Genomic DNA, 24,115 nt, shown 5'->3' on the forward strand with positions numbered 1-24,115 from the left:
GGGAAGGATGAGACAGGGAGAGAATTTAGAACTTAAAATTAAAAAAAAATTAGAAAATATTTAACAAAATAAAAAAAATATTAAAAAGGAAAATGTTCAAAAAACAACTTGCTCTACAGATCTTAGGGTCCCTAAATCCAAACCAGGAACTCTTTTGCATAGTAGGCATTTAATAAATATTTCATTGAACTTAATTTCATTGAATTACAAAATACTATTGATCAGAGAGCAGAGTCAGAAGGTTGTAGTCTGTGTAAAGTAATGATAAAGATAATACCAGAAGGAGATGGTAAGTTTTTACAGAGGCCAGAATATATAGCAAATGAATTAGTATTTTTTTTTGCTGCTATTAGATAAAAATAGCAAAGGTATAAACATAGACCTGGAGGAGAGTCAGGACCTTGTCCTCTTGGCTTAGCTTTCATTCTTGCTCTTACTTATTTGCATGGCACAAAGGATCTTGAGAGTAAAGTGGCCCAGCCAGCCCTATCCTCTACAGAATATTAGTGTTTTATTTGTTATGGCAAAGTCCCTAATTTGGGTTTGAGGAGGCTCAAAATCCACAAAAGGAATTAAAAGGAATTCCTAATGTTAAATCAGATAGTTGTCTGGAATCATGGACTTTTAATATATTTTCTACCACACAAACTATACTTGTCTTTGATCTCCTACAAGCCTGTATAGACCATTAGGAAAGAGTAGTGACATAAAACCACAGAGAGGAAGAGAGGGAATCCAGACAGAGAGGGAAGTCAGGGCAGGGTCTGTAGAATATCTGTAGAATATTGGTTAGAGCTGTACAACTAGAGTTGAGAATCTGGGTTCAAATATCAGATAGTTAAGATAGGCCAGGATGGGATGAAATGTGAATTATGAGGATGACTAGGACCTTGATTTCCATATTCTCTCACCAATGCTTTCAGCATCATCATGATAGCAGAACAGTAGCAGCTTGCACTGAAGACATGGAGAAGAATTCTGATTGAAGAATGAAGAGAGACTTGACAGGGAAATTGGCTCATGCTCCAAGCATTGTTTTCCAGATTTAATTTTTTTTCTTTGCCATTTCCCCTAAGTGGTCAGCCTGGTATTCAATTAGATATCAGAGCCAAAGCTGTTCAGACATAACCAAACCATATCATCACACTGAGAAAAGAAGGCTAGATTTGCAGATAGAGGAAGAGGTCAATTTGAATGAATTGCTGAATGAGGAAGGGGCAGTAATGAAGGTGGAAAGATATGTAGGGGAAAAGTTGTGATGAGTTTTAATAACTAGAGAGATTTTCTTTATTGGAAGCAGTAGAAAGCTAATGAAATTATCTGAGTAGTAAAGTTAGATGTTAAGAGAAAGAATCATGTTCACTTTGACAGCAGTGTAGGAGATAGACTGAAAGGGGACAAGAAGTCTGGAGAGCAAAGAAGAGGCCATTATAATAGACAGAAAGAGATGAGAGTCTCAGCTAAGGTGGTAGTTGTATGCGTAGAAAGAGAGGGATCTTGTGCAGGTAGAAATGGTCAAATGTAGCAACTGTTTGGATATGTGAAATGACAGAGAGTAAAGATTCTAAGAATATAATGCTCAGATTATGAATCTGGGAGATTGGAAGAATGGTGGTGCCTTGGAAATAAAAAGCAAGTGTGGAAGAGGGGTGGGTTTGGAGGAAAGATATTGAGTTCTGTTTTAGATATGTTGAGTTTGAGATGTCTCTAACATATCCAATTTGAAATGTCCATAAACAATTGGTGATATAAGACCAAAGTGCTGGGTGGGAGCTGGAGCTAGATAAATGGCCATGGTAGTCATTGGTAAAGAGATCATAATTAAACCCATGGAGTTGACAAGGTTATCAAGAGAGAAAATATCTAGAGAAAAGAGTCCAAGGAGTTTGAAGACAAAAGAAAATTCAGAAAGACACAGTTATGGGGTGGAATGGAGATGCTGTTGCAATGAAGGAAGTTGAGAAGGAGCAATGAGATAGGTCAGAGGAGAAACAGGAAAAAATAGTGACATAAAACCACAGAGAGGAGGAGAGGGAATCTGGGTGGAGAGCGAAGTCAGATGTATTATTAAGTACTTTGAACATGTTTTCTGATCTAATCAATGTCAAATAATTTATGCTTCATTTAGCTGCTTCCTAGATTTCTTATTGTGTTCAAATGTGAAAAATATTAAAGAAAAAGAGCTAATAAAGACCATAAGATCATTTTTCCCCTTTTGCTTCTTTTCTATACTAGGTATGAAGCACTTTGTGAACATGAAGCATTATAACACCATAAGCTTATATCATAAGCACCTCTTTTAGACTCTTATGCCTCATGGTGCTATGGAGCTGAGCCTAAGGCTTGAAGGCTATGCCAACTATGCCAAAATTAACAGCAGTTATGAGACTTAGAAAGGCTTAAAAAAAGACCAGCAATGCAGAAAGTGATAGGTCTTTTATTTTTATGGATTTGTTCATGAATATCGGAGACTGTAGAATTCATTGCAAGCTCTCTTCTTATAGGGTTATAGCTTTAGAACTAGAAGGGACTTCAGATGACATCTAGTCCAAACATCCCTGTTGGTATGTAGAAATGGAGATCCAGAAACACACCAGACATGTCAGAGGTGGGCTTTGAACCTATGTTCACTGACTCTGGAGTCAGGACTCTTCCCATTGTACCATTTACCATGATTACTCTTTGTTTCTTCTGCTGTTCACCTTCTCTGTGGTCCATAACTATTTTTTTTCTTGGTGTGTCTGACTTGGGAGATAGATATGTACAGTTTTTGCCTCTTTCAGTTTTTGGTTTTAAGCCCTCATGGTCAGATTTTCTTTTTCTTTTTTATCATTAGGCAAAACACACTTCCATATTGGTCATTGTTGTAAGAGTTAACTCATATATAACCAAAACCCCTAAATAAAACCTTAAATGCACTGATATAAAAGACAACTCCAATAAGTCTTTCTCTGGAGGTGGAGAGCATTCCCTATCATAGGTCCTTCAGGATTATTCCAGATCAGTGCATTGCTGAGAGTAGTCAAGTTTCCACAGATAATTATTGTCCAATATTACTGTTACTATGTACAATGTTTGTCTGGTTCTGCTTATCTCACTCTGCATCAGTTCCCGCAGATCTTTTCAACTTTTTTGGAAATCATCTTGCTTGTCACTTTTTATAGCACAATAGTATTCCATTACCAACATGTACCACAATTTGTTCAGCCGCTCCCCAATTGATGGATATCCTCTCAATTTCCAATTATTTGCCTCCATAAAAAGAGGTAGTATAAATATTTTTGTATGAGTAGGTCCTTTCTCCTCTCTCCCAGTAGTAGTATTACCAGACCAAAGAGTATGCACAGTTTTATATCCATTTGGGTATAATTCCACATTGCCCTCCAGAATTCTTGGATCAGTTCAGAACTCTACCAACAGTGTATTAATGTCCAATTTTGTCATGGTCATATTTTAAAAACATTAGGCAGTTAAAATTTGTACTGACCTTTGTTAGGTTTATTTCACCTCTAGTCAAGAGTTCATCATTCTGCTATTTTAAATTGTCATCCAAAAGTCAGTTCTATTCTCAGATGCCGTCTGCTGAAAGAGTTAAATCTCAGATCTCTCCTTTCCTCAAGTCCTATCTTCACTCAATAGTAGCAAGTAGAACACCACTGGTGTGTTGCTATCCACCTTTTTACCTCAGAAATGATCATCCCAATTAATGTGTCCTGGTAATATCATTTATCCTCTCATGATTGGGTAATGGTCACTGGATTTGAGAGGTTCTCTTGTTAGTTCCATTCCCCAAGAAAGCCACAGACCTCAGCGTTGTTCATGGTGGGTCTACAGATGGACACCTTTGTCAGGAAGTCATTTATTTAATTCTTTTTCTTCTTTATGAATTAGACAATGAGTGGTACAATCAAATAAATTTGGAACTACATGAATGATTGGGCTCAAAAAGTAGTCATTAATGGTTCCATTTTGGAATCTAGCCTCTGGTAATTGTTCAGGCATCTTTACTTACCTCTGTAGGGCTTTTATCAGTGGATCAGTTAATGGAGTAGATGATATGTTTATCAAACCTGCAGCTGTCACAAAGGTAATAAGTAAAATAATAAAGGTCTGAAACCAAGTCTTCCCTGACTCAGGACTAGCACTCTATCTATTGAAATACCTTAACTCAATCTATGTAGTGGAAGTAGGGAAGTAGTTGGATTAGTCAGAGTTCAATCTTGATTCTGCCATTCATTTATCTGTGTAACTTTGAAAAAGTTACTTAGCCTTTCTGGACCTCAGTTTCTTCATCTGTAAAATGAATCAAACAAACTAGATAATCTTTAACTGTAAATCCAGGATCACACAACTGTGCAGCATTGCTTAGGAGAGTTGCAAACAGTATATCCGGTGTACACCCAATTGCCTTTGTGCCATCCTTTCTTGAAGGCAGACCATGATCCTTTGCCAGGGGATACTGCTATGCTACATGAGCAGTGTTGTCACCTGCCACTCTTTACTCAAAAGAGTGGCATTGGTCCTTTTGAAATGTCAGAATTTCTCCTTGAAAGCTTGGAGAAGAGTGGTGAACCCCTCTGTGAGGGAGAAGTCAGAAGGGAAGATGCTGGTTTCATCTCTTGAAATGAGACTTGCCCATCATTTGGTCCTTTGTATTCTTGTCAGGCCGGAGGAGGATAATATAGCACTTAGGGAAGAATAAACAACACATCAGACCTGCCCCAGATGCCAAGATAGCAAAAATCTCCACAGCCACAGTGTCCTTGCCCTGAGTACTCAGGTGTGCTGGGATGAAGGAGATCCAGACACAAGAGAAGACCAACATGCTGAGAGTGATGTGCTTGGCTTCATTGAAGGTGTCAGGCAATTGACGGGCTAGAAAAGCCACCACCAGACTGACCAGAGCTAGGAAGCCCAAGTAGCCCAGCATAGCATAGAAGAGCTCTGAGGAACCTGAACCACAAAGAATGGTGACCTTGGGTCCTGCCTCTGTAGAATTCATGGGCACTGGAGGCCAGCCACTGACCCAAAACACACACAGAGTAACTTGGACCAATGAGAAGCCAATAGGGATGGCATTGGGAAGACTTGGTCCTGCCCACCTCCTGAGTCTAGCATCTGGTCTGGTGGCCCTGAAGGCAGACACAACAATGATAGTCTTGGCAAGGGTAGAAGACACACAGACTGTGAAGATAATCCCAAAGGCTGCCTGGCGCAGGGCACAGGTAAGAGGTACTGGGAAACCAATGAACATGAATGGGCAGAGGAAACACAGTGCCAAGGAGCAGAGAAGGAGGTAACTCAACCTGACATTGTTGGCTCTGACTATGGGGGTGTGGTGATGCCTTATGAAGATGCCAAGGATGGTCAGGGCAAGGAAAAAAAAGAGAGTTGTGCAAATGGCTAATGCCATTCCCAGGGGCTCATTGTAGGAAAGGAAGTCAAGATTCTTGGGGATGCACTGATTCTTCTCATTGTTTGGCCATTGGTCCTCTGGGCACTTCAGGCAACTAGCACTGTCTGAAATGAATAAGAGGAGTCTAGTGATGAGTTAGATAACAGAAGTAGAGAAGAGAAAATTTTCACACTGGGAGAATTTCCCCTAGTTATGTGGTGAACCTTCCCTTGCTCTTGGCACTATATTATTAAATCAGCTTACATTCCGATTTTACTCTTACTGTGTTTGTAGTCCACTCTAACTTCTGGGTATTATCTACATGAACTGCTTTCTCACCATGTCTCCTCCTTCCTGTATTAGTACAGGTGATTTTTTTTTTCACGTGAAAAATTTTAATTAATTAATTAATTAAGAATATTTTCCCATGGTTACGTGATTCATGTTCTTTCCCTCCCCTCCCCCTCCATAGCCAACAAATAATTCCACTGGGTTTTACATGTGCTATTGATCAAGACCTCTTTCCATATTATTGACATTTGCACTAGGGTGATCATTTAGAGTCAATATCCCCAATCATATATCCCCGTAGACCCGTGTGATCAAGCAGTTGTTTTTCTTCTATGTTTCTACTCCCACAGTTCTTTCTCTGGATGTGAATAATGTTCTTTCTCATAAGTTACAGGTGATTTTTTTGAACCCAAGATCAGGACTTTACATTTATTTAGCTCTATATTATTTCCTTTTATAGGATCATAGATCTAGTGCTGGAAGGGACCTCAGAAGCCATCTAGTCCAGTCTCGCTCTTTTTACAGATAGGAAACCGAGCCTCAAGGAGATGAAGACTCGTTCAAGGTCTGATGAGAAGGGAGTATCAAGATGGGATTTGAACTCAGATCATCTGACAATCATGCCTTTTTGTGGTTCCATGATGCCTCTTTTTAGTTTATGCCTACAAACTGCCAGAGATATTGGATGATTAGTCAAAGAAAGGAATGTGGGAGCACAGAACATTCCCTTCCCCCTGGTGGTGGGGGGAGAACTTTATCTGTCAGTAAGGAGGTCATTTTTTAAAAACCCTTAACTTCTGTGTATTGGCTCATGGGTGGAAGAGTGGTAAGGGTGGGCCATGGGGGTCAAGTGACTTGCCCAGGGTCACACACTTGGGAAGTGTCTGAGGCCGGATTTGAACCCGGGACCTCCCATCTCTAGGCCTAGCTCTCAATCCACTGAGCTACCCAACTGCCCCAGGAGGTAATTTTTGAATGCTTTTTTGGAGGAGTAAGTGTGTGAATGATACATTCTTCTATTATTAGGATGTGTCCTGGTTTCTAGTGGCCAAATTCTGGACAACCTTGTTGTCACCATGTTCAGGAAGAAGTCACAGATGTAAGATTCTTTAATATCTAGGACTGTCAATTAGATCTCAATTTGTCCTCATAGAAAATTACTGTCCCCTTTGATGAGAGGCTAGGAAACAGTGTTGGATTTAGAGTCAAAGGGTATGGGATGCATTCTAGCTCTTCTAGGGATCACCTGTATGACCCTCCCTTCTCTGAAACTTAGTCTACTTTTCTGTAAAATGAAGGAGTTAGGCTACATGATCTCTATTATTCTGTCCAGCTTCCCAGTCTACTTTCTAAGGATTAGCCTTGTTCGGTGCAGCCCTCGAGGGCAGAACTAGGAACAATAAGAGAAAGTTAGAAAGATGCAGTTTTGGGCTTGGTGTCACCAAAAAGGCTTCCTAACAATGAAAGGGTCCAAAACTAAGAGGAGAGTTTATTCTCTCCAGATGTCTTTGAGCAAAGGCTGATGGCGGATCACTGGTTGTTGGGTTGGAATCTGCATAATGGAAGAGAGCTCCCAAATTGGGATGATCTTAGACATAGTTTTGCATTTTAATACACGTCTGACCTAATTTTTTTTTATGGGAGTTACCATCTGCCTTCTACTAAGCTTTCAGTACCCCACAGGTATTGCCACCTGATCTGCCAATGTGCCCTAAGCCAATCTTGTCCTTGCCATCTGCCCTGCCACTCCCCCCCCTTTAAGATGTCCATAGGTTTCCATCTGCATTGTGGCTGGCCTCTTTTATGTGTTGTCTCCCTCAGTTAGCATGTGATCTCCTTGAGGGCAGGAGTACTTGCTTCTCTTATGTGTATCTCTAGTGCTTAGCATAATGCTTGGCATGTAGTAGGGATTTAATAAATTCTTTTTCATTCCCTCATTCATTCATTTATTCTTTCTTCTCTGGAAGGAATATCCCAAGTTCCCTCAAATGGTTCCCCCACATGTAGAATATTTGTTTTCTCCATCCTCGCTGTTGCATTTGCAATGTAGTATCACACAATTACAGACCCTTCAAGTGAATATGGTCCAATCTGCACCAGGTCTGGAATCCCTTTTATGTTATCTCTGATAACTGCTTAGTTATTTTATCCCTGTTTGATGTCTTTCAGAGAAGGGGAGTCCGCCATCTCCTGAGGCAGCCTATTCCATTTTGGGATCTCACTAATCTTTCTTTTTGAAATCTTGCTTTTCAACAATTTCTACCCATCATTCCTAGTTCTGCCCTTTGGGACCAAGCAGAACAAGGCTGATTCCTCGGCTTCCTGACAGTTCTTTTAATACTTGAAGGCAGCTATAGTGGACTCCCCCTATATCTCTTGTCTTTCTGGCTAAATAACCCTAGTTTGTATAACTGACCCTCCTATGGTGTATTCTTCCACCCTTTACAACTCTGGTGACCTTCCTCAGAGGATGCTAGAGCTTGTCAAGGTCTTTCCTAAAATGTGTTATCCAGAACTCAACCCAATCTTGTGGCCAGCATAGTGGGTGGTGGGGCAATGTGCCTTCTTTGCTCTCTACACTGTAACAACAATAACAACTTATGTTTTGCAACCTGTAAAAGTAGCAAAGTGACTTGGTGGATAGAGTTTCAGATCTGGAGTCAGGAAGGCACATCTTCCTGAGTTCAAAGCTTATTAGACACTTACTAGTTATGTGACCTTGGACAAGCTACTCAACCCTGTTTGCCTCAGTTTCCTCCTCTGTAAAATGAACTGGAGAAGGAAATGGAAAACCATTTCAGTATCCTTGCCAAGACAACCTCAAAGTGTAGGACACAACTGAAAAATGACTGAATAAAAACAAGAAAATTGACAAAGGAGTGTCTTTAGAATAACTCTGCAAGGTAGATAAGAAAAGTATTTTTATCTCCTTTTTTTTTTTAAGACCCTTGTACTTTGGTGTATTGTCTCATAGGTGGAAGAGTGGTAAGGGTGGGCAATGGGGGTCAAGTGACTTGCCCAGGGTCACACAGCTGGGAAGTGGCTGAGGCCAGGTTTGAACCTAGGACCTCCTGTCTCTAGGCCTGACTCTCAATCCACTGAGCTACCCAGCTGCCCCTATCTCCTTTTTTATAGGCGAGGAAAGTGGCACTCAGGGGAGATGTGATTCCTCCTAGATCTCCTGCATCCTCTAGGTCACCTAGCTGGTAGCTTTCAGTAGAATTTAGAACTCTCTACCAAGTGTATTTTCTCATCTTCTCATTTTAATGATATATGTATGTATATTACTATTACCCTTTCTTGTAACATTTCTGTCCCTTCTCAATGCTTCCCTCATTCCCCAATAAAATTCTCCTTTCTAACCTAGTAAGCATTTAAAAATGCTCATTCTTTCATTCTCGTTTCCAAGTCTGCTTAGATAAACACTTGACTCTGAATCTACGCTAATGTCTGCTCTGGGGCCAACATGGTGACCAAGGGGACAGCGTCATTCTGGGCCTCTTACCTAGTGTGTTGCTAATTTCTCCTCTGGGACAAGGAAGACACTCAAAGCAACAGCTCGGTTTTCCCTGGACATTTGACTTCCGAGTCCCGACTGGACATTCTTCATTGCAGACCGAGAGAGGGACCTACTCGGTGGGCAAAGAGAGGAAAGAGTGCTGGGTGAGGTTTGGAGGAGGAATAGGAACACTTATCAGTCTTTATCAGGAACCAGCTTTTTAGAGAGAGCTGCTCCCCAAGTCTGCACTTGTCTTGTTTCTCACTTATTTGGGGAAATTGCAATGAATCCCAGGTGGATTTGGGTTGGGACAACCAGACCCATACCTACTTTTTCTTCAGGCAAGTTGGCATTGTTTTTGGTTTGGGGGAGTGGATTTTTCCAGTTCTCACCTTTCCAGAGCCCTGTGCCCAGATGATAGCACTGCTGTTCATAACTAGCTCCTTCCCCACAGGTTCCCTGAAGTCCAAGTGGCCCACTTTGGTGGTTTGCCAAGTGTGGTCAGGAGCAATATAGGTGCTTACGACATCAAACACAGCTGGGACCTCTCCATCCTGAGTAAAGAAGATCTCTTCCTGGGCTTGGGTAGTGAAGTGGACATTTCTTAAATACTGCAGGACCTGAAGCAAGAGAACACATAGGAGGTCATGGGAGAGGGTGGCTGAAAGGACGCTCAGGGTACTGAGGCTCTCCCTGTCTTAAAGATGCTTCTTTCTATTCTGCTTTCTCTAGACCAGATAGATCAGCTCTACCACATACACTCAGAAATTCTGGTAGAAATGCTGCATCTGTTCAGAGCCTGAGAAATAGCTCTCTGATCCCCCTGCCCCAACTCTGTTCCCACTCTTCGGGTATGCTGAGGATTATGGGAAGGAAGGAAGGAAAAAAAGAAAGAAGGAAAGAAAGAAGGAAGAAAACAAGTATTTGTTAAGTACCTACTATGTGCCAGGCACTGAGCTAAATATTTAGGTGCTAATGTGAACAAAAAAGAATCATCCTTTGGAAAGTCAAGAATTTTGGTTCTGACATCATTCATTCATTCATTCATTCAATAGTTATTATTAGGTTTCTACTATGTGCCACACCCTGTGCCAGGAGCTGGGAATATAGACCCAATAATAAAACTTAAGGCTGCTTCTCTCTCCATTGTGTTACTTTACTTCTGTTACAGAGAATCTATACAATAAATGAAGATCTATAGAATAAAATATCACTACCTGGGGAGAGGAAGACATTAACAACTGTGGGACAGTTAATTCTCTTCTGACTCCTTTGAAAACTTTGCCTCATATTTCACTGAAAAATTTAAGAACATTTTCTGACAATTCCCTCTTCTCCTCTTTACTCAGATATCTTCCCTTATTATCTCCTCCTTCATCCCAGGGTCACTTCTCCTTGCAAAGGCAAATCCCCCTATATAGGCAAGTGATCTCATTCCATCCTGTCTTTTCCAGCAGCGTATCCCTTCTGTTATCCTTCCATCTGCACTAATGTTTAATCATTCCCTGTCTACTGGCTACAGACATACCCAGTTCTCAAAAAAAAAAAAAAAGCAAAACTTCTCACTTGATCTGCCCATCTCTCTCTTTTGCCTTTTCTCATCAAAGAAGACTAGTTTTAATGTCTCTTATCTTGTCCTGGGTTTAGAGCCAGAAAGGATTGATCAGTGACTAAATTTTAACATCAGCAAATCCTCTAGGAGAAAGATGGAGTAAAAGCTAAACTTCAGGTTGTATTGAGGTTCAGAGGACTTCATCGGGATAAGGATGGAGGGAAAGGAGTTGTAGGTGGTCATAAAGGAAGATATGCAAGGGATCAGGCAAAAATAATCATGGATATTCTTCTCTCTTCACCCCCAGCAGTTTAGGGGTTAAGGCCCAACAAGATGAAGTTAAAACAAAAGCTTCAGTTGTGGTTGGACCAACTTCCTGCTCTGTTTGTTCTCCTAATTTCCAAACTCATCTTTACTTCTGATAAAAATAGTGCTTTCTATTCATTTTATTTGAGTCTTCTAAAAATCTTCTGAGCTAAGCACTGCAAGTATTATTCTTCTCATCTTTTTTAGATGGGGAAACTGAAGCTCAGAGTGGCAAATTACTTACCCACAGTCACTAGTGTCAGAGGCAGGATTCCAAGCTAACTTCAAATATGATGCTTTCTACGGCAAGCCAAACTACTTAACTTTCTTCCTGAGCTGTCTCTGGGATATATTGAAATGTCTCTCTTCTATCTCTCTCCTAATCTCATGTTCTTGTGTGCAGAAGGGGACCTAGTCTTCCCTGTGCTTCTGGGGGTTCTTCCAACTTTGCCCAGCACACCATCAGTCATTGGCTCCTTTCCATCTCTTTTCATGCCTACATCTTTACTGCTTGTTCTTTGTCCTTCCCCATGGGATCCCAAGCTTCCTCTCTCCCTCTCTCTCTCCTTCTCTTCCTCCCTCCCTCTGTCTGTCTGTCCATCTCTCCCCCTATCCATCTTCCTCCCTCTTCCTCCCTCTCCTCTCCTCTCTCTCTCTTTCTGTCTCTGCCTCTCTTAAACATTCTTACCTTCCTTCTTAGAATCACTACTGCGTATTGGCTCCAAGGCAGAAGAGTAGTAAGAGCTAGATAATGGGGGTTAAGTGACTTGCCCAGAAAGTGTCTGAGGACAGATTTGAACTTGACTCCAGGCTTGAGTCTCAATCTACTGAGCCACCTACCTGCCCCCATTCCCAGGCTCTCAACCTCCTTTGCCATTTTCCTCCTGTTCATGACTTCCTTTATGCTCCTTCCTATGGAGATCCAACCTATTCAAGGCAGAGCTGAACATTTTGACAGAGATTCCTGGCATTTTTCTCACCTGCCATGGTCTGGTCTCTCCTGCCTTGGCACAGGTACCACTAGGAAATACGCCCTCTGCAGGGTTGGCCCTCAGGTTCTGGTAAGCCACCAGGAAGGCTTTGGCTGCCAGGTAGACCTGGTACGTAGCAGTCAAGTCATCCAGTTTCAGTACAGATAGATGGGTAGATGTCAGGAGCTCTAACCCGGTACAGTTCTGGGCAATGTATCCTGCTTGAGGGCCAACAGGTTTTAGCCCCGGCCAGGTGCAGCCCAACATTTCTTGCCAGAACAACTTTAATAAGTGGTTGCCTGGGTACATTGCTGGGTGCAGAGTGGACAAGAAGCTCTCAAGGCCAGGCACCGGCCCTGAGTGTATCCCCAGAGACAGACTCCCATTTAGCAGCTCCCTGGCTTCCCTGCTCAGTACTGAAGGGTTCAAAAGGAACGAGGTAGACAGAAACCATATCCTATTGGTAACGTTCTTCTCCTGAAGGGCCTTGGCGAGGACGATAAAGTGGACGTGGTAACAATCACAGACAATCACCTTGGCAGTGGAAGTCTGGATGGCATCGGCCACATCGCCCACGTTGGTGACGTGGTCATCGATCCTCTTCGAGAAGCTTACGCAACCTTCGTTCTTTCCAACCTCCTTCCGGAATTCCTGATCCAACCACTCAAAGGCACCACTGTCTGAGCCAACCAGGCCTACCCAGGTCCAGTTGAAGAAGACAAGTATTTTGGCCATGGCCTGAGGTTGGTGGGCTCTGCTGGGGACTGTGCGAAGGAAGGAAGGGAACCGGCGATGATCAGAAAATTGGGGATGTTGAGATCCAGGACTTATCTGAGGGAAGAAAAAGGGCCAAATGTTCCTGGCCAGAAAAATCCAGCTTGTGACATGATATTTTTGGGGGTCCTTTTAGCAGCTGTGTGGGGACCAAACCTTGTTCTAAACTTCTCACTCAAGCTGCCCTGACCTGTCAAGATGACTCGTTCTTTCCCAGAGTTCCATCTCATGGCTAAGAGATGACTTTACCCTCTTTGAGAAATCTGTTGTTTCCCCCTTAATTCTACTGCTTCAGAAGGATTCATTTCAAGGCTGGCATTGCCCTAAGAAGAAGAACCTGGTGCCAGAGTAGGAGTATCATAGCGTCAGTGATTTAGAGTAAGAAGGGACCTTAATCTTAATCTAGAGGTCAAATTTCTCCATTTTACAGATAAAGAACTGAGGCCCAGAGAGGCTGTGCCTTGACTAAGGAGAAGGGAAGGGAATGAGCATTTAAATGGTGCCTACTATGTGCAAGCCCTGTGCTAAGCCCTTTTTTCAAACATTATTTCATTTGATCCTCACAACAATCCAGTTAGGTGGTATTATTTCCCCCATTTTATAGTTAAGTGACTTGCACAGGGTCACACAGTAAGTATCTGAAACCAAGTTTGTACTCAAGTCTTCCTAATTCCAGGTCCAGTTCTCTATCTACTGTGCCACCAGCTGCCTCTACGGTCACATAAGTTGTACACTGTGGACAAATACTTGAATCTTTGAAATAACTTTTTGCTTTTTCATGGTTGGCAAAAGTGGTCTTGCCACTCTTTTTTTTTTTTTTTAAACTTTTTCCTTCTGTCTTAGAATGGATACTAAATATGGATTCCAAAGCACAAAAGCAGCAAGGACTAGGGAATAGGGGGTAAGTGTCCAGGGTCACACAGCTAGGAAGTGTCGAGGCCAGATTTAAACCCAGGACCTCCCATCTTCAGGCCTGGCTGCCTATGCATTGATCCACGTAGCTGCCCCAATCTTGCCACTTTTTGGTGGGTAACCTTGCAGTCAGATCCTGCTCATCTCTCTTTGAGAAAAGTATTTCCAGCTTATGCCTAAAACCTAAAGGTTTAAAAAATTAAAAAACCCAGCATGGACACTTAGGTTTATGCCCGTCAAAGAAACTGGCCATTGCTTCTGGAGTTTATGCTGGTCAGAGCTGGCCTTACCCGCAGGAGGATGGATGGTGGCACATTCCTGTCTCTCCCATTTTATACCCCGTCTGCCCAAACTCCATGAAAGTTAGGCTGGTCTTTCCTGAGTGGCCCCTAAAACGATCTTTCAGATTTAATCGGCTCAAAGTTCTAAGGTTTTAGTCATTAAGAGAGTTTCCTGGTTGCCTGGCTTGCAAAACAGCCAGGATGTCAGGGGCCAGAGCTCATCGCTCAGTCCTTTTGACACAGAACGTGAACATTCTGGGAAACTGTGTTCTTTTCAATCGTTGTCCTATTCCGCATGAAGATCCTGCCCTGCTACTGCTAAGTAAACCTTTGGTTGGCTGTTCAATGGATCATGAGCGTCTCAGTTTGTTCCAGTTTGGGTCACAAGCTTCTGGGAAACTCTGTGTGTGTGTATATATGTGATTTCTTCTTTTCTTTATTTCTTTTTTTTTTAAACCCTTGTACTTCGGTGTATTGTCTCATAGGTGGAAGATTGGTAAGGGTGGGCAATGGGGGTCAAAGTGACTTGCCCAGGGTCACACAGCTGGGAAGTGGCTGAGGCTGGGTTTGAACTTCTTTATTTCTTAAAACTCTTACCTTCTGTCTTAAAATCCATATTAAGTATCAGTTCTAAGGCAGAAGAGTGGCAAAGGTTAGGCAATGAGGGTTAAGTGACTTGCTCAGGGTCATAGAGCCAGGAACTGTCCGAGGCTGGATTTGAACTCAGGTCTTCCCATATGCTCTATCCACTGGGCTACCTAGCTGCCCCTTTTTTCTTTTTTTCAAATGCAAATACAAATGGGAAGGATGACTACACATTCAAGCCCCTGATGGATGAGGCATTGGATTTGGAGATAGAAGACTTGGATTCAAATTCTGGGTCAAAGACTTACTAGCTGTGTGATTTTGCACAAGTCATTTAGCTTCTCACAGCCTGAGCCAGAGTCTCCCAGCCTCTCTAAACTCTTAGTATTGTCTTCATCTGTAAAATGGGAATAATAATATTTGTACTGCTTAGCTTACTGGCTCGAGGAGAGAGGCTTTATGATCCTTAAGTTGGTTAATGATTATTGTTTAAGCAATTCCATCATCAGTACCTCAGCGTGCACACACACACCAGGAAACAGAACCTAGAGGTGTCAGATGTGCATTTCTGCAGTAAGAAGGACGCTGATAACTGAAGTGGGTCTCCTGTCATTTCTCTGCTTTGGGCAAATCACTCACCTGAGGGACTTTGTAGACTGAGAGCAGCTCAGCCATGGTTTCGGACTCCGGAGAAGTCATTCCCCCAATGACTCCCAGGAGTTGGCTCTTGGGGTGGCAATCAAAGTTAGGTATAGGGACGAGCTGTCCAGACAGGAGGGCAAGGGTGCTCCCCAGAGCCTTGGTGCCAGAGACACAGGAGTCATAGAGATGGAGTCCCACGGTTTCATTTGGCAGGAAGATAGGGTCTCTGTTAGCTTCTTCTAGGGCAAAGAGGATGCCTAGGACATTCAGGAAAAAACGAGTCTTGAATCTTAGGGAAGAAAGAAATGAAGTTAGGGTCATAGCTACGGTAGCCTTGGACGTCTTAGTCCTCAAAAGTCCCAGGAAGAACCGTCTCTACTTCCTAGTGACTTTGGGAAAGTTGTCTCCCTCTGAAAGCTTCATTTTCTTTCCTGTCTACAGGTGAGGGTTGGATCACTAGATCATCACCTAGGAGACTGCTTTGAGTTTTATTTATTCAGTTTTCCTGCTTGGTCCCTGAGGGAAGAACTAGGACAAGATGGATTAGGGAGGTGGATTTTAGCTCAACGGAGGAAGAACTGCCTAAAAATTGCAACTGGCTGCCGTGGGAGGTAGCGATTGACTCATCCATCACTGGAAGTGGTCAAGTGGACTATGAATGACCATCACTAATGTTATAGGAGAGACTCCTGAATTAGATGGGGCATGGGGACAGGAATGGACAAGATAGCCCATGAGACTCTTCCAAGCCTAAGATTACCTTATTATGAGTCTCTGATCTTAGATCACCTTCCTTTTTATTCAATGATCTCTGGCACAAGGTATCAGGGCAAGGTTTCCTTCCTGTAAATCTCTGATATTGAGTAGTGTACAAGGCTTGGCCACTGTCAGACTTCACCTCTCACTGTTCTCCCCCAACAAAAGTCTCGCAAATGAACTATACATGGATCGCTCCCCCAGATCTCCTTCAGGAGCCTCAAGTTCTGCCCACTAAGATTGGGGAAACCTTGAAGGGTTTCACTATGGCAAAGGGGGGCACAGGAGAGAGGGCAGCTGGCTCAGTGCCTCCAGGTCTGCTCACCACCCTGTCACTCAAGGCATGTCTACCTATGTCCCTTTGTCCTTCCTCTGGAATAAAAGGCAGGACTTACTGTTGGCAGGGGGGCTGTGCTGGAGGCTGACAAAAGGTCAGCTTCTGTTGGACAAGTCGGGCGTGTAAGGGGATGACAGTCCCAATCAGCACATTTCCTTCAGTAGAGAGCTGGTGAGTGGTGCTAGGGGCAGGCAGCTGGCATGAGGGCTGGACAGGGGAGAATGTGGAGGAGACTGAAATCAGGGTAAGGAGCAGCAGTGAGCAGAGCATGGTGATGGGCTCTTCCTGGGTGTGCTTGGTAGTCCTCAATCCCCGAGTGAACCGTGGCAGCATCTGGAAGGGGATTCTTCCCTAGGCTCCCAGAGATTAGAGATCATTGCTTCTAGGAGCTTGAAGAGGAGTGAGCCCTGCTTGAGGCCTGGCACCATGCCTGCTGGGCTGCTTCCCCTGCAGAGTTCCTTGGCGGCCTCGGTTTCTGGGTCTTCCTTCTCAAGGCAGCCCTGATCACATCCTGCCAGCGCCAGATCCCTTCTTGTTCTGCTCCGTTACTGCCTGAAATGGAACTCTGTAAAGCACTAGAGTCCTCACCCTGAGTGGGAACTGGGGCCTGGCATACAAGTGGCTCTCTCCTGCTGCTCCTCTGCCAAGGCTTCCATTCTGAGCAGGACTCAGCCTCCCCAAGAGTGGAGACCTTTTCTGAAGCTAGCTTTTAAGCCTGTGTTAATGAAGGTTTCAGCCTGCGCCCCCTGACTGTCCCACATCCTCTGGGGTCTGAGCACAGCCTGTAATCTGCAAAGCTAGAATTATGTTAAGTGGAAGTTGGGCAAAACTTCTTCCAAGGTTCTCTCGGGGCTGCCCTCATGGTCTCAAGAGGACTCACTATCCCCTGGAAAAGAAGCGAAAAACAACCACACCTAACACATCCCTCAGAGCCACAATGAGGCTCCAACAAGCTCTGGGAATCATTTTTTCTTGTAAAAATGATTTATTATTTTTTCACATCACTTCTTGATGAACCACCTGGTCTCCAGACCTTTTCTTAGAGTAGTGAAAAATAGCTGAGCAAATAAGCTAATATAGCAGCGATAACTGGAAGTGTACGCAATTGTGTGTACCCATGGTCTACCACCTTGCTACCATCATCTTTCATGAGCTGTTCTCCAGAAGGCAGATCAGGCATTGTGTATGGTCTAAAACCCGGTGTTCTCTTCCTTTGCAATATTCTCATTCTCCTGGTTTTGCTTCCTTCGCTTTGCAACCACCCAAATGTTAAAAGATGCAGTGTAGTGTGTGTGATGGACAGAATGCAGAACTTTGGGTTAGGAAGATCTGAGTTCAAATCTGTTCTTAGAATGCCCTAGGTAAGTCACTACCTCTTTGGGCCTCAGTTTCCTCATATGTACAAGGAAGGAGTTGAATCCAGTGACCTCAGAGTTTCTTTCTAGTTCTATACATGGAATCTTCATAGTTGTCATTTCTTATAATGAGATGTAATGCTATTCTTTTACATTCATATTCTTCAATTTGTCATGGAATTCCCCAATGGGCACCTACTGTGCTTCCATTTTTTCCTGCCATAGAGTGCTGTGATGACAATCCTAGTATACATGGGACTTGTCTTTGCCATATGTTATGGACCATCTCAACTAATGGGAGTCTTAGATCAGGATCAGGACAGTGTTAATGATGGTAACAACTGTCATAAGGATGATTTCTCTCTATTTTTTTCATTGGCAAAGCAATTTTCTTTTATTATGATAATTCAGTGAGGTGATAATGAATTAAAGAATTATTAAAAAAGCATTTATTGAGCACTAAGTATATGCAAAGCCCTGGGGATATGTATAGAAAGTTAAGAGATTTTTTGCTTTCAAGAATCTCAATTCTGTAAGGATTAAAATTGGGATTTTGACTCAATAAGAGAGTTATAAGGAATATTGTGGTCACAGATTTTAAAATATTATAGTTTAATCAAAATGACCGTTAGCAGTTTTTATTTACAAAGAGGTGGAAGGGGTAAAAGTGGAAAATGTAGATAAAGAGACAGATTCTTAACAAGCCTACCAGCCCTAAGAACTTCTCCAGTGAAGTGCAGTTCAGCACCTGGGCAAGAGGCTTCCTCAGATCTCAATCTTTGCATGGAGTCTTCAGCCAGAAGTCCACCAGCACAGCTTCCTCCAAAGCCAAGGCAGAAATCTCAGCCTCTCACCTGGCAAGCTGATGTAGGATCCAGGGAAAGAGTCTCCTCCAAAGCCAAGGAAGCAATCTCAGCCAATCTCTCCAAATGCCAGGAAAGGAATGGTCCTCTCCAAAGCTGAGGAAGCAAAGAGTTCTCTTCCAGCCTGGCTCACCAACCTGGTGAATGACTGAATCCTTGGGCTGCCCTTTTAAAAGCAGTTTTCTCGATGTCACTTCCAGTCGCTCCCCCACTTTACAGGAACCAATTGTAGCTTTGAGTTCTTGATTGTTTGAGTTAAAGGTTGCTGATAGATTTCATTAAAAATAGACAAAGAGAGATAATTCTATCTTCACAATTCTAAGGGGGCAGCTGGGTAGCTCAGTGGACTGAGAACCAAACCTAGAGACAGGAGGTCCTAAAGTTCAATTCTGGCCTTAGACACTTCCTAGCTGTGTGACCCTGTGTGAGTCACTTAACCCCCACTGCTTAGCCATTACTACTCTTCTGCCTTGGAACCAATACACAGTATTGATTCTAAGATGGAAGGTAAAGGTTTATATTATTTTTTAAAAAAAGAATCTCAATTCTAATGAGGAAGATAACAGTTGATCACCTCTTCTCTTGAATACTCATCTCTCTTTAGATTTTCCTGACTTTCTTGTCTTCTGATCCTTTTTCTTTTCAGTCTCCTTTGTCTTTCAGGTTGAGCTTGTTAACCAGTGGTGTCCTCCAAGGCTCTGTCCTGGGCCCTCTTCTCTTCTCTCTTTTTACTATTTTATTTGGTGATATCATTGGCTCATGGTTCCAATTGCCATTTCTATGCTGTCGATTCTCAGATGCACTTATCCAACCCTAATCTCTCTCCTAACCTCCACTCTTACAACTCTAACTGCCTATTGGATATCTTGAACTGGATATCCCATAGTTATCTTAAACACAATATGTCCAAAACCAAGCTCATATTTTCCCCAAACCATCATCTTTTTCCATCTTCCCTGTTTCCATTAAGGTCACCACCATTCTTCAAGTTTCTTAGGCTTACAGCCCAAGTCACAACTCCTCATTCTCAGCTCTTTGTTCCCCCTACTCTCTAATATCCAATCTATTGCCAAATCCTTTCCACTTTTCTTTCACAACATTTCTCATGTAGATGTCCTCTTCTCTCCTTTGATGCTGTCCTAGCCCTGGTTCAGCTCCTCATCACTTCACATTTGGATGATTGTAATCATTTTTGGGTTGAATTCTCTGCTTTAACTTTCTGCTCTAGTCCATCTTCACTCAGCTTCCAAACTAATCTTTCTAAAGTGCAGGGGTGATGTCACTCCTGTCTCCCTCTTTCCCAATTCAATAAACTCCAGTGACTCCTTTTTATGTCCAGGATCAGTTATAAAATTCTTTGTTTGACTTTAAGTCATTCACGAATGAACCCTTTACTATTTTTGAGACCCAGGAAGAATGTATTTCTTTGGATTCTTGAAAATCTCCAAAAGTCTTTAAAAAAGGCTCGAAAAAGGAAAGGGAAAGGAGGAACTGCTTGTTTTCAAGCTAGATACTTTAGATGGTGGTCAACATAGGACGAAAAATCACCATTGACATACCCCCAAATCGGCAGGAAACAAAATCTGAGGAAGAAGCCAGCAATAAAACTCATTGTCTTAGGTATCTCTTAAACAAATGCACAAACTATGGTTAATGATAAAGGTAATCTTTTTTTCCCCAATAATATTTTATTATTATCTTTCCCTAAATATGTGTCAAAACAATTTTTAATATTTATCTTCTGACAACTTGTGATCAAAGTTCTCTACTCCTCTCCCTGGAGATGGCAAATAATCTAATATGGTTATACACATGTTTCCATATTCATCATGTGAAAGAAGACACATATTGTACAGACAAAAACACTCATGAAGAAATAAAGAGAAAAATAGTATGCTTTCTTCTGTTCCTTCTGTGGCAGCAGGTAGCATTTTTCATCATGAGTCCCTTAGATCCATGTTGATGAACTATGGCATGAGAACTGGAGGGGGCTGCTTCTCTCTCCCTCTTTCCATCTCTATGCATGACTGAGGACACTTCTCTTATCACCTGTCCTCTGTCCAGCAGCCCAATGGGGGTGCTTTCTCCCTCCCTTGTCTGAGGTCAGGTGGAACTTACATGGTGTGAGGGTTGCAGTTGGGCACTTGGTCTCTATCTAAAAAGTTTGCCATCACTGCCATAGATCCTTGGATCTAAGTCTTGGATCCTTGCATTGCTGAGAATTAAATCATTCACAGTTGATTATCAGAACAATATTACTTTTATTATATATAGTGTTCTATAAAGGCCATCTAAAAGTGCTAAAAGAAGGAATCAAATTTGATCTTAAAGGTAACATGGCAGCTTGGTAGAATGTGTCTCAAAACTAGAATATGACTCTGGAAGAATAGGTTTAATTCAAAAGGAAAAGAATAGGTAAAAAAAGTGGTGGGGGAAAATATCTTTATTTATTAAGAATAGATATTTATGTGATAAAAATCCATGAACCAGAAGGTGGAAGTATGATGGAGAATGTTTGAGTGAACAAATGGAGAGAACAGTGGAGGCAAAAGCAGAAGCCACATTGTCATTGGAGTATCCTAAACACCACCTGGAAAGAAAGTGGAAAAAAATTGGATTTGTGAATAGAGGCCAAATACAGTATTAGTGGGAGGACTTCAATTATCTGGACATCTGTTGATGTTTTCTCTCTGTCATAAATGAAGAAATTAATAATTTTTTCACTTGTCTCAATTATAATTTCGTCCTTCAAACTTTGGAGGAGCAAAGAGAGGGAAATTGCTATTTTAAATCTATTTCTTGCCAGCAAGGAAGACCAGGGTATAAATGTTGGAAACTTTGTGGGAAAGTGATCACTTCATCTCAGAATTTGTTAAAGTAAAGAAGAAAGCTGGGCATGGTCGTACATGTGTTCCACATGTTAGGGGTCTAGATTCCAAAGGGTAAAGAGGAAAGGTAGATAGGATCCTATAAAACTACGTCTGGCAGACAAAGTAGTCTAGGACTGATGGGAAACTCTCAAAAATAAAATTATGGTGCTCTAAAAGAGAATAATTCCAATGAGAAAGAAAAATGGGAGAAGTCTAAGAGAAACCTGTGTAGATGTAGAGGAAACTCATTGGCCAATGTAGATTTGGGAGATCTATCTGAAAGATGAAATTTAGGGCAAATACAGAATAATGACTATAATGATGGCACAGCAACCAACCATAAGAATAGTATAAGGAATGCTAAGACTCAGAATGAACTGAGATTGTTGAGAAAAGCTAAGATCACATATAATTTTTTCCTCTTTCTTTCATTTACATACTGGACCTTGGGCAAGTTACTTAAACTCTTGAGGCCTTAGTTTCCTCATCTTTAAAAGGACAAGGCTGGATTAGATGGTCCAAGGTCCTCTTCAGCTTCCAAACTATGATCCGATATTAGGAAATAGATCTAAGGCAGATTTGGACAATACTCAGGGTGGATTCTATGAAAACTGATAAAAGGAAGATGGTTTTATTCCCATTTTCTGTTCCAATAAGAATGATCTTTTTACTGGAAAGGACTTATAAAGAAAGACTAATAGAGAATTGGTAAGCAGAATTATTAGGAAAATTTAGTAAGAGAGTCTTTTATGAGATCAAGCGAAGCCAGGACCAATTTTTATCCTTGAGAATTGGAAGAATCAACTGTGGACTCATCGCCAGGGACATTAGAAAGATCATGGAGAAAAGGAGAAGGGTAAAAGAGGAAATAAGCAGAATCTGTAAACTATGAGCTAGAGAACTCAATTTCAGCTCCTGGTCAAATTCTAGAATGCACTATGAAATGGATGTTTTGGGAAAACCTGGAAGGCAAGTGGTCATTTCAAAGAACCAGCTGACTTCACCAAGAACAGACTGAGCTCATTTCCTTCTTTAATAAGATTGCCAATCTGGTGGATACTGTGAATGCTGTTTTCTTGAATTATGCAAAGTGTTTGACAAAATATTTCATGCTCTTCTTATGTATGAGATGAAGAGACTTGGGCATGATGATAGTCAGATAGATTTAGAACCAAATGAATGACCAGATCCAAGAATATTTTTTGATGGTTTCACCTTGGAAGGATGTCTCCAGTGGAGTACCCCAGTGATCTGTGCCTGGTTTTTTGGCTGTTTAACCTTCATATCAATGTTCAGATAAAGGCATGGTGATAAAGTTTGCCAATCACACAAAGCGGTGAGAGATAGCTAATGAATTGGATGACAGGCAACTCCATAAAGAGCTCTATTAATTAGAATAAACTTTAATAGACATAAGTAAACATTTATAACATTTGGGCTCATATAAGCTACACAAATACAAGATGGGAGGGAGGAGGAGATACAGTTAGAGATAACTTTATCTGAAAAAATCAAGGGAAAAGAAGGCAACTGGGTGACCCAGTGGATTGAGATCTGGGTTTCAAGATGGGATAATCCTGGGTTCAGCTCTAATCCTAGGTACTTCCTAGCTGTGTGACCCTGGGCAAGTCACTTAACCCCTATTTCCTAATCCTTATTGCTCTTCTGCCTTAGAACCAATACACAGTGTTGATTCTAAGATGGAAGGTAAGGGTTTTATTTAAAAAATTAAATTAAAAAATTTTTTATTGTACTGGAAGTTCACTATGAAAGAACATTGTGATGTAGCAGGCAGAAATCTAATGTGATCTTGGGATACATTAGGAAAGACTTGACTTCCAGGAAAAGGGAGGCTGTAGTCTACTGTACTTTGCCCTAGTGAGATCACTTCCAGAATTTTGGGTTCAGTTTTTGGCACTGAAGATTAGGAAGGAAATTGATGAGTGACATCACTCCATGTAAAACTTCAAAGCTAGAGTTGGGATTCCACCAAACAGTTGGATCTCCGGCTCCTCTGGAGCAACCCAGCTGGGAGCTGCCAAGTGAAGCCCATCTCCAGGGTTCTCTAGCAAGTCTGAATGATCTGAGTCTGAAAAACTGGACCCCATGGATGGGCAGCAACTTTTTCAACATGCTGACCAGCATCATGCTTACTAAGGGAAAACAGAAGTCAGTGGAAGGTTAGAAGAAGGCAATGAAGCTGGTGAAGGCACTTGAGATCATGCCTTCTGAGAAGCAGATGAAAGAACTGGGTGTATTTAGGTTGCAGAAGAGAAAACACAGAGACGTGGGTAAATGTCTTCAAGTTTTCAGAGGGCAGTCAGGAGAAGAGAGTTTGTATTTGTTCTGGTTGTAGAACTAGGAGCACTGGGGGGAAATTGCAAAGCAGTCCCTTTACTTTTGAGGTCAGGAAAACGTTTCTGATAATTAGAACTATCCTGAAGGGGAATGGGCTGACTCAAGAAGGAGTGGATTCTGCCTCTCTGGAGGCTTTTAAGCAGAGGCTGGATGATCACCTGTGGGATAGGCTGTAGGAGATGTTTTTGTTCATGTTTGGCCTCTGAGGTTTCTCCCAACTCTGATTTTTCAACTTTATCTGCTCCATTTTGGGGGCAAAGGATTGCGTGAGATTGTATATGGCAGAGAAAGATTTTATAGAGAAAAAGGAGTCTGTCTGATAGACACTAGGGAGAGCTGATTAGCTGATTAGTGTTGTTAATGGGCCA

The 24,115-nt window shown here is 42.0% G+C and overlaps 1 protein-coding gene across 1 annotated transcript; it reads right to left on the bottom strand.

The window, feature by feature from the left end:
• Positions 1-4,612: 4,612 nt before the first annotated feature.
• On the bottom strand, positions 4,613-15,457 carry LOC123251205 (extracellular calcium-sensing receptor-like). Its single transcript, XM_044680410.1, has 5 exons — positions 15,206-15,457; positions 12,024-12,845; positions 9,578-9,805; positions 9,192-9,315; positions 4,613-5,520 (listed from the first exon to the last, which is right to left on the bottom strand). Exons 1-5 carry the CDS (start codon positions 15,263-15,265, stop codon positions 4,613-4,615), a joined length of 2,142 nt encoding a protein of 713 aa, XP_044536345.1. The 5' UTR covers positions 15,266-15,457.
• Between the last annotated feature and the right edge of the window lie 8,658 nt (positions 15,458-24,115).

The sequence above is a fragment of the Gracilinanus agilis genome, chromosome 6, assembly GCF_016433145.1.
Source record: "Gracilinanus agilis isolate LMUSP501 chromosome 6, AgileGrace, whole genome shotgun sequence".
NCBI classification, from domain to species: domain Eukaryota; kingdom Metazoa; phylum Chordata; class Mammalia; order Didelphimorphia; family Didelphidae; genus Gracilinanus; species Gracilinanus agilis.